Source organism: Salvelinus alpinus, chromosome 9, assembly GCF_045679555.1.
Source record: "Salvelinus alpinus chromosome 9, SLU_Salpinus.1, whole genome shotgun sequence".
Lineage (NCBI taxonomy): Eukaryota > Metazoa > Chordata > Actinopteri > Salmoniformes > Salmonidae > Salvelinus > Salvelinus alpinus.
In genome coordinates, this window is record NC_092094.1 from 81,251,392 (window position 1) to 81,266,630 (window position 15,239).

Here is a 15,239-nt window from a genome sequence, read left to right on the forward strand (position 1 = left end):
TGAAAAGGGCACAACAAAACATTTTCCCCCTCAGGAGACTGAAAAGATTTGGCATTGGTCCCCATATCCTCAAAAAGTTCTACAGCTGCACCATCAAGAGCATCCTGCCCAATTGCATCACTGCCTGGTATTGCAACTGCTCGGTATCTGACCGTAAGGCGCTACAGAGGGTAGTGCGTACGGCCCAGTACATCACTGGGGCCAAGCTTCCTGACATCCAGGACCTATATAATAGGCGGTGTCAGAGGAAAGCTCATAAAATTGTCGGAGACTCCAGTCACCCAAGTCATAAACTGGTTTCTCTGCTACCGCACGGCTCCTTAACAGCTTCTACCCCCAAGCCATAAGACTGCTGAACAGTTAATCAAATGGCCACTGGACTATTTACATTGACCCCACCCCATTTGTTTTGTACACTGCTGCTATTCGCTGTTTATTATCTATGCATAGTCACTTCACCCCTACCTACATGTACAAATTAACAAAATAACCTGTACCCCCGCACACTGACTCGGTACCCCCTGTATATAGCCTCATTATTGTTATTTTATTGTTACTTTCCATTATTTTTTACTTTAGTTTATTTGGTAAATATTTTCTTAACTCTTCTTGAACTGCACTGTCAGTTAAGGGCTTGTAAGAAAGCATTTCACGGTAAGGTCTACACTTGTTGCATTCGGTGCATGCGACAAATAACGTTTGATTTGATTACAGTGGGGAGAACAAGTATTTGATACACTGCCGATTTTGCAGGTTTTCCTACTTACAAAGCATGTAGAGGTCTGTAATTTTTATCATAGGTACACTTCAACTGTGAGAGACGGAATCTAAAACAAAAATCCAGAAAATCACATTGTATGATTTTTAAATAATTAATTTGCATTTTATTGCATGACATAAGTATTTGATCACCTACCAACCAGTAAGAATTCCGGCTCTCACAGACCTGTTAGTTTTTCTTTAAGAAGCCCTCCTGTTCTCCACTCATTACCTGTATTAACTGCACCTGTTTGAACTCGTTACCTGTATAAAAGACACCTGTCCACACACAATCAAACAGATTCCAACCTCTCCACAATGGCCAAGACCAGAGAGCTGTGTAAGGACATCAGGGATAAAATTGTAGACCTGCACAAGGCTGGGATGGGCTACAGGACAATAGGTAAGCAGCTTGGTGAGAAGGAAACAACTGTTGGCGCAATTATTAGAAAATGGAAGAAGTTCAAGATGACGGTCAATCACCCTCGGTCTGGGGCTCCATGCAAGATTTCACCTCGTGGGGCATCAATGATCATGAGGAAGGTGAGGGATCAGCCCAGAACTACACGGCAGGACCTGGTCAATGACCTGAAGAGAGCTGGGACCACAGTCTCAAAGAAAACCATTAGTAACACACTACGCCGTCATGGATTAAAATCCTGCAGCGCACGCAAGGTCCCCCTGCTTAAGCCAGTGCATGTCCAGGCCTGTCTGAAGTTTGCCAATGACCATCTGGATGATCCAGAGGAGGAATGGGAGAAGGTCATGTGGTCTGATGAGACAAAAATAGAGCTTTTTGGTCTAACTCCACTCGCCGTGTTTGGAGGAAGAAGAAGTATGAGTACAACCCCAAGAACACCATCCCAACCGTGAAGCATGGAGGTGGAAACATCATTCTTTGGGGATGCTTTTCTGCAAAGGGGACAGGACGACTGCACCGTATTGAGGGGAGGATGGATGGGGCCATGTATCGCGAGATCTTGGCCAACAACCTCCTTCCCTCAGTAAGAGCATTGAAGATGGGTCGTGGCTGGGTCTTCCAGTATGACAACGACACGAAGCACACAGCCATGGCAACTAAGGAGTGGCTCCGTAAGAAGCATCTCAAGGTCCTGGAGTGGCCTAGCCAGTCTCCAGACCTGAACCCAATAGAAAATCTTTGGAGGGAGCTGAAAGTCCGTATTGCCCAGCGACAGCCCCGAAACCTGAAGGATCTGGAGAAGATCTGTAGGGAGGAGTGGGCCAAAATCCCTGCTGCAGTGTGTGCAAACCTAGTCAAGAACTACAGGAAACGTATGATCTCTGTAATTGCAAACAAAGGTTTCTGTACCAAATATTAAGTTCTGCTTTTCTGATGTATCAAATACTTATGTCATGCAATAAAATGCAAATTAATTACTTAAAAATCATACAATGTGATTTTCTGGATTTTTGTTTTAGATTCCGTCTCTCATAGTTGAAGTGTACCTATGATAAAAATTACAGACCTCTACATGCTTTGTAAGTAGGAAAACCTGCAAAATCGGCAGTGTATCAAATACTTGTTCTCCCCACTGTATGATGAACTGGTAGAGACCGGGATTGTCGGTGGAATAGACTTGCCTGGGTTTGGCGTTTCAAGTGGCGGTAGAGTCAGTGAGAGACCCTACAGTGGTTCATTCAACACCATAGACTTCTATACCACTGTACACCTGACTAATTTCAAGTAAAAACAAAATTTAAATAAAGTCAATACAACTCCTCTTAAATTTTTAAGATAAATGGATTTGGTTAGGACATTTCCCTGATAAATAATACTTTCTGAACTAACATCTATGAAAGAAGCAAAGTATGTTTAGCTAAACTTACAACAGTAATTTCCTTGTCCTTGGAATGTTGATAAGGTAACTAACTGCCTCTACAGTCATCAATAGATACCATTATTTTCCCAGTCAGACAATTGGCCTCAATATTTGCTTGTACATCCTATGACTAGCTTAATGTGTGTTAAAGTGCAACATTGTTTCAACCACAACACTTATGATGGGATAACAAACCACGTGTAGATAAGTGGTCTCCACAATATCCCCACTAAGTGCTTCATAAGTGCCATAATAAAATGACTATGTGTGTACTATACAGGTACAGTAGGCTATGCATAACCGTTGTCACATTCCATTAACATGACATGAAGAGACGGTTGGTCTGAAATGTGAGTGAGTCATACAGGGGCTTCCGAGTGGCGAAGCGGTCTAAGGCACTGCATCTCAGTGCTAGAGGCGTCACTACAGACCCTGGTTCAATTCCAGGCTGTATCACAACTGGCTGTGATTGGGAGTCCCATAGGGCACAATTGGCCCAGCGTCGTCTGGGTTAGGGTTTGGCCAAGGTAGGCCGTCATTGTAAAGAATAATTTGTTCTTAACTGACTTGCTTAGTTAAATAAAGGTTAAGTAAAATACAAACACTGTACCTTTTAACTGGATATATTGTACATCTATTCACTATAAGAATTCAGTTTTAACAACCTTTACTGCGTCTTTAACAACCTTTACTGAGACGCAGTAAAGGTTGTGATGCACTTAATCCATACATTTAAATAAATATGTATTATTCAGCTTTTTGTCTCTTTCTCTGAATAAATAAATTAGCAAACATGTCTGTGTTTGAAAAGAAACTATGTAGCACCCACATTTACATGGTAAACTATAAAGTACTATGGCAGTAACTCCTTGGAAAGATACTACGGGCTGTATTGCAAACACTGGCAAGAATCATATTGACGCCATAGATCCATTCATTATATATTCCTACATGTCTTGTCTTTTTCTCCGTTATAAAGTACATTAAAAGGCATTCGTAATGACTGATGAGCCTGATGGTGTTTGGTAGACAGGTGATGGTTTCTGTGATGGCCATGGCATGTTTTTCTCAGTGCTGGCATTAATAGTACAAACAACAGCAGTACAAATGTCACTATAGGAACAAGAATTGTCCATCTCTTCTTGTTGTCTCCAGAAATTCTGCCTTTTTCCACTGACGACCTCTCATTTGCTGTGAAGAGAAATTTAGGACATTGTGATTATACTGTATGTCTAAACAACTGAACTCTATTTTTCTCTCTTGCTCGCTCGCTCGCTCGCGCTCTCTCTCCTCTCTCTCTCGTTCAGTAAAGAGGCAATGTCAAGTGTTTTTCAAATCCAGGATATTGTCTATGTACCTGAGTGAAGTGTGATCTCTCTCCTGATCTCCTGTCCCAGGTCCTTGTTCTTTAAGACGAAGGTGATGGTCTCGTTGACTTGTCCCTGTAGATTTAGTGTACTGGACACAGTGTATAGTCCCTGTGTGTCCTCTGAGATGTTTGTGACTGTGTTATTGGTGACATCATCACCGCTGTCATCCAGCCAATGCACTGAGGGTCGCGGGTACCCTCCCTGTGAGGTCAAGAGTAGCTCCACATCTCTTGGAGATGCTGTGAACTTCAGGTGTGGCTCAGGGTAGTATGCTGAAATAAGAGGCAATGGACACAGTTTAATGGCATGAAAGAATATACAAGTATCTCAGTAAGCATTATACAGTACATCACAAGGAACCCTAATTAGTGTGTCAAATTACAAATTTTCTAGTACATCAGTAAATTCTCAGTCCACAAAGCAGAAACCCATGTTTAATATGATATCACACCTGCTAATTTCAGGGCAAAGGTTTTCGTCTCACTGCCCAGCTGTGTGCTCACGGAACAGGTATAGTCTCCTTTGTCCCCTAGGTTGGTACGGTCCAGCCTGAGAGAGGCATTACCCCTCTCCATCTCAGAGTGGTACAGGCTGGTTCTGTTGGTATAGTGACTGCTCTGTCTGTTCAGTTGGTCCTGTCCGTGGTAGAAACTGTGTATCACCTCCAGGCCTCTCTGCCATGTAATCACACTGTTGTCCAGGTCCCAGGCCTTTCCCACAGGGAAGCTGCAGTCTAGGACCACATACTGCCCCACGATGGCAAGTTGAGGCTCACGAGGAACACTGATCTCAAATTCAACTATAAACAGAGGGACACAGACAATCTTACTACCCCATCTAAGAGATGGCATGATTACAGTGACCCTTTCTATTAGATACATTACTCATTACATTCAAGTAGTTAGTCACCATTGACCGTAAAAGAAGGTGTACCATGGAAGTGTCTTACCAGAATAGGATGCCTTGATGATGAGGAGAGAAATAAAACATCTTTGAGCGACCCAGGATTTCCAGCTCATGACAGGGTTCACTGTATTTAACCAGTATCAAATTCAAGTCCTTCAATGAATCGGCAGCAGTCCAGACACTGGTGTCTTACAAAGTGTCTTGAAGAATGAATGAACTACAGATCTACGCCATCTACTGTACTTTTCTTCTTTTTCTCACACCTTGACTGCACCCTCTAACAGGTTCCATGACGCTCCATTCCATTCCTTAAAAGGTAGTGTTTCCTGTATGACTTCTCTTCTCAGTTTTTGCTGTAAATCAAGATCCAACCCCATTATATTTTGATCATAAAAAACAATTTAGTTTATAGCCCCAACAGAGACGCATCCATTATTGTAAAAACATTTAAGAATTCTCTGTTGTGCATACTTCAACATACAGTTGAAGTCGGAAGTTTACATTCACTTAGGTTGGCGTCATTAAAACTCATTTTTCAACCACTATTCATGTCGGAACAGGTTTCTTTCCCTTGAACTAGACACACACACCCTCCCAGTTTTGTTGGCAGCTTAGTAACCATGACAAATAAACATTTGGCCTTGCAACTCAACATAGATGAGCTTTGTACCACTAAATACCCAGGAGACAAATGCAATATGAACAGCATATAGGCTACAGTTGAAGTCGGAAGTTTACATACATTTAGGTTGGCGTCATTAAAACTCATTTTTCAACCACTCCACAAATTTCTACTTAACAAACTGTAGTTTTGGCAAGTCGGTTAGGACATCTACTTTGTGCATGACACAAGTAATTTTTCCAGCAATTGATTACAGACAGATTATTTTACTTATAATTCACTGTATCACAAATCCAGTGGGTCAGAAGTTTACATACACTAAATTGACTGTGCCTTTAAACAGCTTGGAAAATTCCAGAAAATTATGTCATGGCTTTTGACGCTTCTGATAGGCTAATTGACATTATTTGAGTCAATTGGAGGTGTACTTGTGGATGTATTTCAGGGCTTACCTTCAAACTCAGTGCCTCTTTGCTTGACATCATGGGAAAATCAAAAGAAATCAGCCAAGACCTCAGAAAAATAATTGTAGACCTCCACAAGTCTGTTTCATCCTTGGGAGCAATTTCCAAACGCCTGAAGGTACCACGTTCATCTGTACAAACAATAGTACGCAAGTATAAACACCATGGGACCACGCAGCCATCATACCACTCAGGAAGGAGACGCGTTCTGTCTCCTAGAGATGAACGTACTTTGGTGCAAAAGGTGCAAATCAATCCCAGAACAACAGCAAAGGACCTTGTGAAGATGCTGGAGGAAACAGGTACAAAAGTATCTATATCCACAGTAAAGCAAGTCCTATATCGACATAGCCTGAAAGGCCGCTCAGCAAGGAAGAAGCCACTGCTCCAAAACCGCCATAAAAAATCCAGACTACGGTTTGAAACTGCACATGTGGACAAAGATCCTACTTTTTGGAGAAATGTCCTCTGGTCTGATGAAACGAAAAAAGAACTGTTTGGCCATAATGACCATCGTTATGTTTGAAGGAAAAAGGGGGAGGCTTGCAAGCCGAAGAACACCATCCCAACCGTGAAGCACGGGGGTGGCAGCATCATGTTGTGGGGGTGCTTTGCTACAGGAGGGTATGGTGCACTTCACAAAATAGATGGCATCATGAGGCAGGAAAATTATGTGGATATATTGAAGCAACATCTCAAGACATCAGTCAGGAAGTTAAAGCTTGGTCGCAAATGGGTCTTCCAAATGGACAATGACCCCAAGCATACTTCCAAAGTTGTGGCAAAATGGCTTAAGGACAACAAAGTCAAGGAATTGGAGTGACCATCACAAAGCCCTGACATCAATCCTATAGAAAATTTGTGGTTAGAACTGAAAAAGCGTGTGCGAGCAAGGAGGCCTACAAACATGACTCAGTTACACCAGCTCTGTCAGGAGGAATGGGCCAAAATTCACCCAACTTATTGTGGGAAGCTTGTGGAAGGCTACACGAAACATTTGATCCAAGTTAAAACAATTTAAAAGCAATGCTACCAAATACTAATTGAGTGTATGTAAACTTCTGACCACTGGGAATGTCATGGAATAAATAAAAGCTGAAATAAATCATTCTCTCTACAATTATTATGACATTTCACATTCTGAAAATATAGTGGTGATCCTAACTGACCTAAGACAGGGAATTTTTACTAGGATTAAATGTCAGGAACTTTGAAAAACTGAGTTTAAATGTATTTGGCTAAGTTGTATGTAAACTTCTGACTTCAACTGTATATGAATTTACATCCAACTAAGAGCAAGTGGACAAATGACAGCTTGGACTGACAAAACATGTTTGACATTAAGCATACTGACATATACCATTGTCAAACTCAATTTCATATTATGCTTTAGTTATGTTGAGTCAACACATAGATGTGTCAAAGATGGACTCAGAACACATACAACTTTGTTTAAAAAAAAACATAACTGTATTATCACCTGTGACACCAGCACATGACAAAATCATGTGAACCAAGACATGCTGAAAATATATTACAATTCTGGGTAAAACCTTGAAGCAGGAGTTTTTGGTTGATACTGTAGGACCCTTTCAGCTTTCAAAAAGACCCCTTGCTCAGTAAAATAACATTTACCGTCGATTCCATGGGATTTTTTCGCTCTTTTTTTATCTAAAAATTACAGTTAACAGTGAATGAGTTGAGTCCACTCCTTAGCAAACAACTTCCCACCATCAGTAATCAGATACAACTGGATAAAATGTGCACCCATGGCAACACATTTAGATAAGAATGTGAACAGACTAGCTAGCCTGGTTCCAGATCTGTTTGTTCTCTTCCCAATGCCATTGGTTTCGTTGTCAAGCCAATCACCATCCTCTATTCTTCATTGTTTTGTTTGAAACAAACAATAAAATAATACAGCAGTTACTCATACTGTAGGAAAAATATTGCAGACAGTGTAAAATTATATAAAGCCAATAAATCCATGAATTAATCAATTCATAAATGTGTTCCCTTTTTCTGCTTTATGAAGTGCAGTAAATGTTTTTTGTTTGAAAGGCGATATTTTTTTGTGATGGTCCAAAATATGTTTCCTCCGTGGTAAGAGGACATCAGCAGGTCCAGCAGCCATCACAGCAATCCTTATGGTCAGTGCAACTACAATATTATAGCAGTTTCAACAAACTTCTAGGCCTACTTACAAGAGACAGAGCTAATCTGAGATGCAACTAATCCACAAAATTAGGGATTTGTTATACGAATAAATTACTATTTATTTTACATTTACAGTGCATACGGAAAGTGATGCAAAGATGGTTGTCCTTCTGGAAGGTTCTGCCATATCCACAGAGGAACTCTGGAGCTCTGTCAGAGTGACCATTGGGTTCTTGGTCACCTCCCTGACCAAGGCCCTTCTCCCCCGATTGCTCAGTTTGGCTGGGCGGACAGCTCTAGGAAGAGTCTTGGTGGTTCTAAACTTCTTCCTTTTAAGTATGATGGAGGCCACTGTGTTCTTGGGGACCTTCAATGCTGCACACATTTTTTTGGTACCCTTTCCCAAATCTGTGCATCGAACACAATCCTGTCTCGGAGCTCTACGGACAATTCCTTCGACCTCGTGGCTTGGTTTTTGCCCAAACATGCACTGTCAACTGTGGGACCTTATATTTAAAAAGAATAATTTATACTTTTATTTAACTAGGCAAGATAGTTAAAAACACATTCTTATTTACAATGACGGCCTTCCAGGTGGGTTAACTGCCTTGTTCATGGGCATAACGACAGATTTTTACCTTGTCATCCCAGGGATTCAATCCAGCAACCTTTTGGTTACTGGCCCAATGCTCTAACCACTAGGCTATCTGCCACCCCACATATAGAAAGGTGTGTGACCGGATTGTCAAGGCACAGATCTGGGAAAGGGTACCAAACAATTTCTGCAGCATTAAAGTTCCCCAAGAACACAGTGGCCTCCATCATTCTTAAATGGAAGAAGTTTGGAACCACCAAACCTCCTTGAGTGGCCCAGCCAGAGCCCGGAATTGAACCCGTTCGAACATCTCTGGAGAGACCTGAAACTAGCTGTGCAGCTACGCTCGCCATCCAACCTGACAGAGCTTGAGAGGATCTGCAGAGAAGAATGGGAGAAACTCCCCAAATATAGGCGTTCCAAACTTGTAGCATCATACCCATGAAGACTAGAGGCTCTAATCGCTGCCAAAGGTGCTTTAACATAGTCCTGAGTAAAGGGTCTGAATACTTATGTAAATGTGATATTTCAGTCTTTTATTTTTAATACATTTGCAAAAATGTCTACTAAAAACCTGCTTTTGCTTTGTCATTGTGGGGTATTGTGTGTAGATTGATGAGGGGGGGGAAACTATTAAATCAATTTTAGAATAAGGCCATAACGTAACAAAATGAGAAAAAAGTCAAGGGGTCTGAATACTTTCCGAATGCACTGTATATATACAGTACCAGTCAAAAGTTTGGACACACCTACTCATTCAAGGGTTTTTCTTTATTTTCACTATTTTCTACATTGTCGAATAATAGTGAAGACATCAAAACTATGAAATGACACATATGGAGTCATGTAGTAACCAAAAAAGTGTTAAACAAATCAAAATATATATTTTATATTTGAGATTCTTCCGACAAGCCACCCTTTGCCTTGATGACAGCTTTGCACACACTTGCCATTCTCTAAACCAGTTTCATGAGGTAGTCACCTGGAATGCAATTAAATTAACAGGTGTGCCTTGTTAAAAGTTAATTTGCGGAATTTCTTTCCTTCTTAATGCATTTGAGCCAATCAGTTGTGTTGTGACAAGGTAGGGGTGGTATACAGAAGATAGCCCTATTTGGTAAAAGACCAAGTTCATATTATGGAAAGAACAGCTCAAATAAGCAAAGAGAAATGACAGTCCATCATTACTTTAAGACATGAAGGTCAGTCAATCAGGAACATTTCAAGAACTTTGAAAGTTTCTTCAAGTGCCGTCGCAAAAAACAAAGAGCTATGATGAAACTGGCTCTCATGAGGACCGCCACACGAAAGGAAGACCCAGAGTTACCTCTGCTGCAGAGAATAAGTTCATTAGAGTTACCAGCCTCAGAATAAGCAGCCCAAATAAATGCTTCACAGAGTTCAAGTAACAGACACATATCAACATCAACTGTTCAGAGGAGACTGTGTGAATCAGGCCTTCATGGTCGAATTGCTGCAAACAATCCACTACTAAAGTACACCAATAATAAGAAGAGACTGGCTTGGGCCAAGAAACACAAGCAATGGACATTAGGCCGCTGGAAATCTGTGCAAATGTGAGATTTTTGGTTCCAACCGCTGTGTCTTCGTGAGACGCAGAGTAGGTGAACGAATGCTCTCTGCATGTGTGGTTCCCACCGTGAAGCATGGAGGAGGAGGTGTGATGGTGCTTTGCTGGTGACAGTGTCTGTGATTTATTTAGAATTCAAGGCACACTTAACCAGCATGGCTACCACAGCATTCTGCAGCGATACGCCATCCCATCTGCTTTGCGCTTAGTGGGACTATCATTTGTTTTTCAACAGGACAATGACCCAAAACACACCTCCTGTGTAGGGGCTATTTGACCAAGAAGGAGAGTGATGGAATGCTGCATCAGATGACCTGGCCTTCATAATCACCTGACCTCAACCCAATTGAGATGGTTTGGGATGAGTTGGACCGGAAAACAAAATTGTATTTTTTTTTATTTTACCGTTATTTTACCAGGTAAGTTGACTGAGAACACGTTCTCATTTGCAGCAACGACCTGGGGAATAGTTACAGGGGAGAGGAGGGGGATGAATGAGCCAATTGTACACTGGGGATTATTAGGTGACCGTGATGGTTGAGGGCCAGATTGGGAATTTAGCCAGGACACCGGGGTTAACACCCCTACTCTTACGATAAGTGCCATGGGATCTTTAATGACCTCAGAGAGTCAATTTAAAAAGTGAATGCAACTCTCTTAATTTCTTTAACACCAGTAATGTATTGTGTTGAATTTGCCTCAATGTGTGTCAGTTTTGATTTTCATATGTGGAACAGTTCCATTTCAATAATAACGTTTTAGTTTTATTTGTATCATTTGTAGTAAAATGTTTATGATTAACCATGTGACAATGGTTTCACGTGGTTAATCATAAACATTTTACTACAAATGACACAAATATCGAAGTAAAATTTAACTAATGTGAAAGCACTAGCCTCTGTCATACGGACACATTGATACACTGTGATCATTGGCTAAACGGCCTAAATGAGCGCATGGAACTCAGAGATGGTCAATGCAGCTGTTGGCCTAAAACATGTATTGTCAAATAAGTAAAAATAGCCTACATGAAGCCGACAAATCAAAACACAGTAGGAAATATACTGATTAAAATTCTGGTTATTTCAATCACATTCATCTCTCTACTCAGCCTGTCTTCCTCCCTTTTGATCTGTCTTGACTTGAGTTATCGCTAGCAAAATTGCAACATTGTATCAACTAGCCTATTCCGGGACAACAGTTTCATGCGCCAGTGAGCTCCGGACAGACAGCTGTTTTTGCGCAAGGGAAAGAAATGTATTTTATGACCTTTCACTGTATATATGGGATAATCAGATGATTATATTTTGCTCTTTCACACCGAGGCTTGGTGATTATCAAGGTGAGATTGTTGGAAATATTTTTTAAAGAGGCCTACTGTGAGCAACTATTAGGCTATCATTACCAATGGATGTAATTTTAAAAAACGGACTTCGTTGACAATGTGTGAGGTGAAGAAAAAATTACTGAGAAGTTCAGCGTATTAGTTGTGGACGTGGTGACTAAGACCATAATAAATCAAATGTTCCTAGATTTGCGCGCAGCAGGCCAAGTCGGCTACTTCTTTCTGTGTACTCAGGTGTGCGCGCTCCATCAACATTAACAAGACAGAGAAACCAAACCCATGCTCATTGCACACACTCCAAACAAAATAAATGAAACATTTACAACTTGTAAATTATGGTTATGAAATAAACCAAAACTAATTAATGGTTAAAATACATTTACTACTGGTGACTTAATGGGGAATTGATACAAATGAAACAATCAAAGAGCAAACAATTCACATGAAACAATTAATTCAGGGGGCCGAGTGGCGCAGCGGTCTAAGGCACTGTTTCGCAGTGCTACAGGTGTCAATATAGACCCAGGTTTGGTCCCGGGCTGTATCACAACCAGCCGCGATCAGGAGTCCCATAGGGCGTCGCACAATTTTCCCAGCGTCGTTAGGGGAGCGTTTGGCCGGGGTAGACCGTCATTGTAAATAAGAATTTGTTCTTAACTTACTTGTCTAGTTAAATTAAATAACAATGCGCAATAATTGTCGGGAGAAAGTTTAGTGGATTCTGGAGAGCTGAGCGCATGCATTCTGGAGAGAGATGCGCCTATAAACTATCTTTCGCCTCACATCTTCTTGTCTCAACATTTTAAATTAGACTCGAGACACATTATCTTCACACATATTTCAGATGCTTTTCACTGACAGCCGCAACTCAATAATCACCTAGGTCTGGTGTGTGTGCTCGCGCACGTTAGGCTACGTTATATGAACTAACTTCTAGCTTGTTAGTCGCCCATCTCGCCCCGTTACAATGGGCTGTTTTCTGATCAAGAGAAGAGTTCGGGTAGAAATTGAAAATCCAGATCCTGTCTCCGAGGGGGCCAAAGAAGAAGAGGGAGATAAGAAAAAGGAGTCGGAGAGAGAAACTCGTGAGCCACGACGTGAGGGGTGAGCACCAGAGCAGTTCGTCAGCCACCGTTAGCTGCACTGTTAGCACAGCCACCGCCCCCTTCGATTTAAGCCAGTCACCTGTTGAAGAACCAATGCGCCCTCTTCTTCGGCGTTTTCCAGCCACAAAAGTTAGACAGCAGGATCGCTACTTCAATCATAGATGTATGAGGATTACAAATGGCTGAAATATTATATTTCAAAGGAGCATGCTTTCTGCTTTGCATGCCGCCACTTTCAACGTCCAGGAAACCATGGTGGAGAGAAAGCGACATTTGCCCACGATGGCAACCAGAACTGGAAGAAGGCGACAAGTTCGTTCAAGCCACACAATGCTAGTGTGGAGCATAAATATGCAATGACAGCGTGGAATGAGTGGACTATTCAGAAAGTGTCTGGCTCAACAATATGCAATGCTCTAAGTGATGAACATTCGAAAATAGTCCGAGACAACAGAGAGTATATGAGAGCAGTTGTGGAGTCATTGCGTTACACTGCATACCAGGGACTTTCACAGAGAGGAGACATAGAAAACGACATGGCTGTCAACCAGGGAAACTTCCTTGACCTTTTACAGGTCATAGGCAAATTCGACAAAACGGTTGCACGGAAAATATCAGATAATCCTAGAAATGCTAAATACACGCATCATGATATACAGAATGAAATACTAGACATTATGGCAAATAAGATTAGGGATCAGATAAGTGGTGAAATACAAGATGCTAAGCTATTTGCATTGATGGTAGATGAGAGTAAGGACCTCAGGAATTTCTTTAGATCCCGAGTCGCTTTTCGCTACGATCAAAGAGACTCTTAGTAAATGTAACATTGATCACACTGCGCCGTCATGTCCGGCGTTCACAACGGGGCCCAGGAGAAATTCAGAGAAGAGGTCCCTCAGGCAATCTACATTCATTGCCACGCACACCGTCTCAATCTTGTTTTGGTGGACTGTGTCAGAAACGTGAAGCCAGCGGGGGATTTTATTGTCACACGTATCTGTCACACTGCCAGTAACCTCCGCGTCATGTGAGCGCAGTTTTTCCTGCATGCGGCGTGTAAAAACCTACCTGAGAAACAGAATGGCAAACCCTCCACTCAGCAACCTTGCCTTCCTGTCCATACATGCAGAAAGAACCAAGGCCCTGGATGTCCAGAAAATTATAGGCTCATTTGCACTGAACCACAACAACAGACGCATCGTCCTTCTATAAAACAACACTTGGTGAGTAACTGATTCATTTATTATAAATATGCCATAGGATAAATTATTATGTGGTATTAAGTTGGGTAATTTTGTATATTGTGCGCCTGTCGTAGCCTCATCTATTATTCTAAATTTGCAACTGAAAGGCCTTTTATTTATTGACAGAGCGCGCCTGTCCGGTGGCGGGAACATGATTAAATTGCGCTGATCTGGATGGAACAAGAAGACGCATGCGTATTGTCGGCCTACATGTATTTTTGCAATAGAAATATAATCACTAAGATTGTGATAGCCAGTTAGTTTTACAAGTGTGTGCACAGTTAATAGGCGTAGGCTAAATGCACTGCACTTCTCGTTGTGGCTGCGCTTTGGATATTATTAATTTCATTTTGGACGTTATGATAGCCATTTCATCCGAAACATTATTACCAATGCACAGTTGTCTGATTATGCATATGGAATAAATGCACTTCTTGTTGTTGTCGCATTTTGGATGTATTGTGTTGTTATTGCTAAAAGACTTGAGAATGAGGATGAGCTGAAGTCTTTCACCTTTGCACGTGAAAGACGTTTTTGTCATTGCCTTGTGGTCACTTGTATTATGCTTATAGCTATTTTGTTGAATATTCTTTGGCCAAATTCAATTAAAAACTACATTTATATCGAATGTGCTGTGTGCCATATCTGCTTTTATTGAAAAAACGAGAACTTCCTTATAACTCTGAAGTCATGAAAATCAACTATTTTCTTAGCACCCCCAAGTATTGGTCAAGCCAATTGTTTGACCCATTACCCAGGTGACAAAAACATTTGAAATTCCAATATAAATAATGTATTATATAAACTCAAAATAATATCAATACTAAAATATACATTGTATACATACAGTGATCTCCAAAAGCATTGGGACAGTAACCAAGTTTCCATCCAACCATTTCTTGCAGACGAAGCATTAAAAAAGTAATGACCGGGCTGATGGAAACAGGATATACCGGTACAATTTTATAAATGCCGACAGACAATTTGGTTGTTCCACATAGTGGAATCTTTTTTTGCGAGTAAAATTAATTATGCGAGAAATGTCAGTGGAAACTCCTTTATGCACAGATGTTGATATAATTACCATTATATCGAAGTAAACTTGGAGCCACGTGATGATACACTATTTATACAAAAGTATGTGGACACCTCTTCAAATTAGTGGATTCGGCTATACACATTCTTGTTGTTGTTTTGGCTCTGTACTTCAAGTCTTGCCATATATTTTCGGGTAGA

General features: G+C 41.1%; 1 protein-coding gene and 1 long non-coding RNA gene across 2 annotated transcripts; one reads left to right on the forward strand and one right to left on the reverse strand.

Moving 5' to 3' along the window:
• Nucleotides 1-3,207: 3,207 nt before the first annotated feature.
• LOC139530734 (CD276 antigen-like) lies at nucleotides 3,208-5,111 on the reverse strand. The gene is made up of 4 exons (XM_071327393.1): nucleotides 4,920-5,111; nucleotides 4,422-4,769; nucleotides 3,958-4,242; nucleotides 3,208-3,791 (listed from the first exon to the last, which is right to left on the reverse strand). Exons 1-4 carry the CDS (start codon nucleotides 4,987-4,989, stop codon nucleotides 3,538-3,540), a joined length of 957 nt encoding a protein of 318 aa, XP_071183494.1. The 5' UTR covers nucleotides 4,990-5,111; the 3' UTR covers nucleotides 3,208-3,537.
• Nucleotides 5,112-12,934: 7,823 nt separating this feature from the next.
• On the forward strand, nucleotides 12,935-14,631 carry LOC139584079 (uncharacterized). Its single transcript, XR_011676692.1, has 2 exons — nucleotides 12,935-13,982; nucleotides 14,130-14,631. It is a non-coding gene; the product is annotated as an uncharacterized lncRNA (long non-coding RNA).
• The last annotated feature ends 608 nt before the right edge of the window (nucleotides 14,632-15,239 follow it).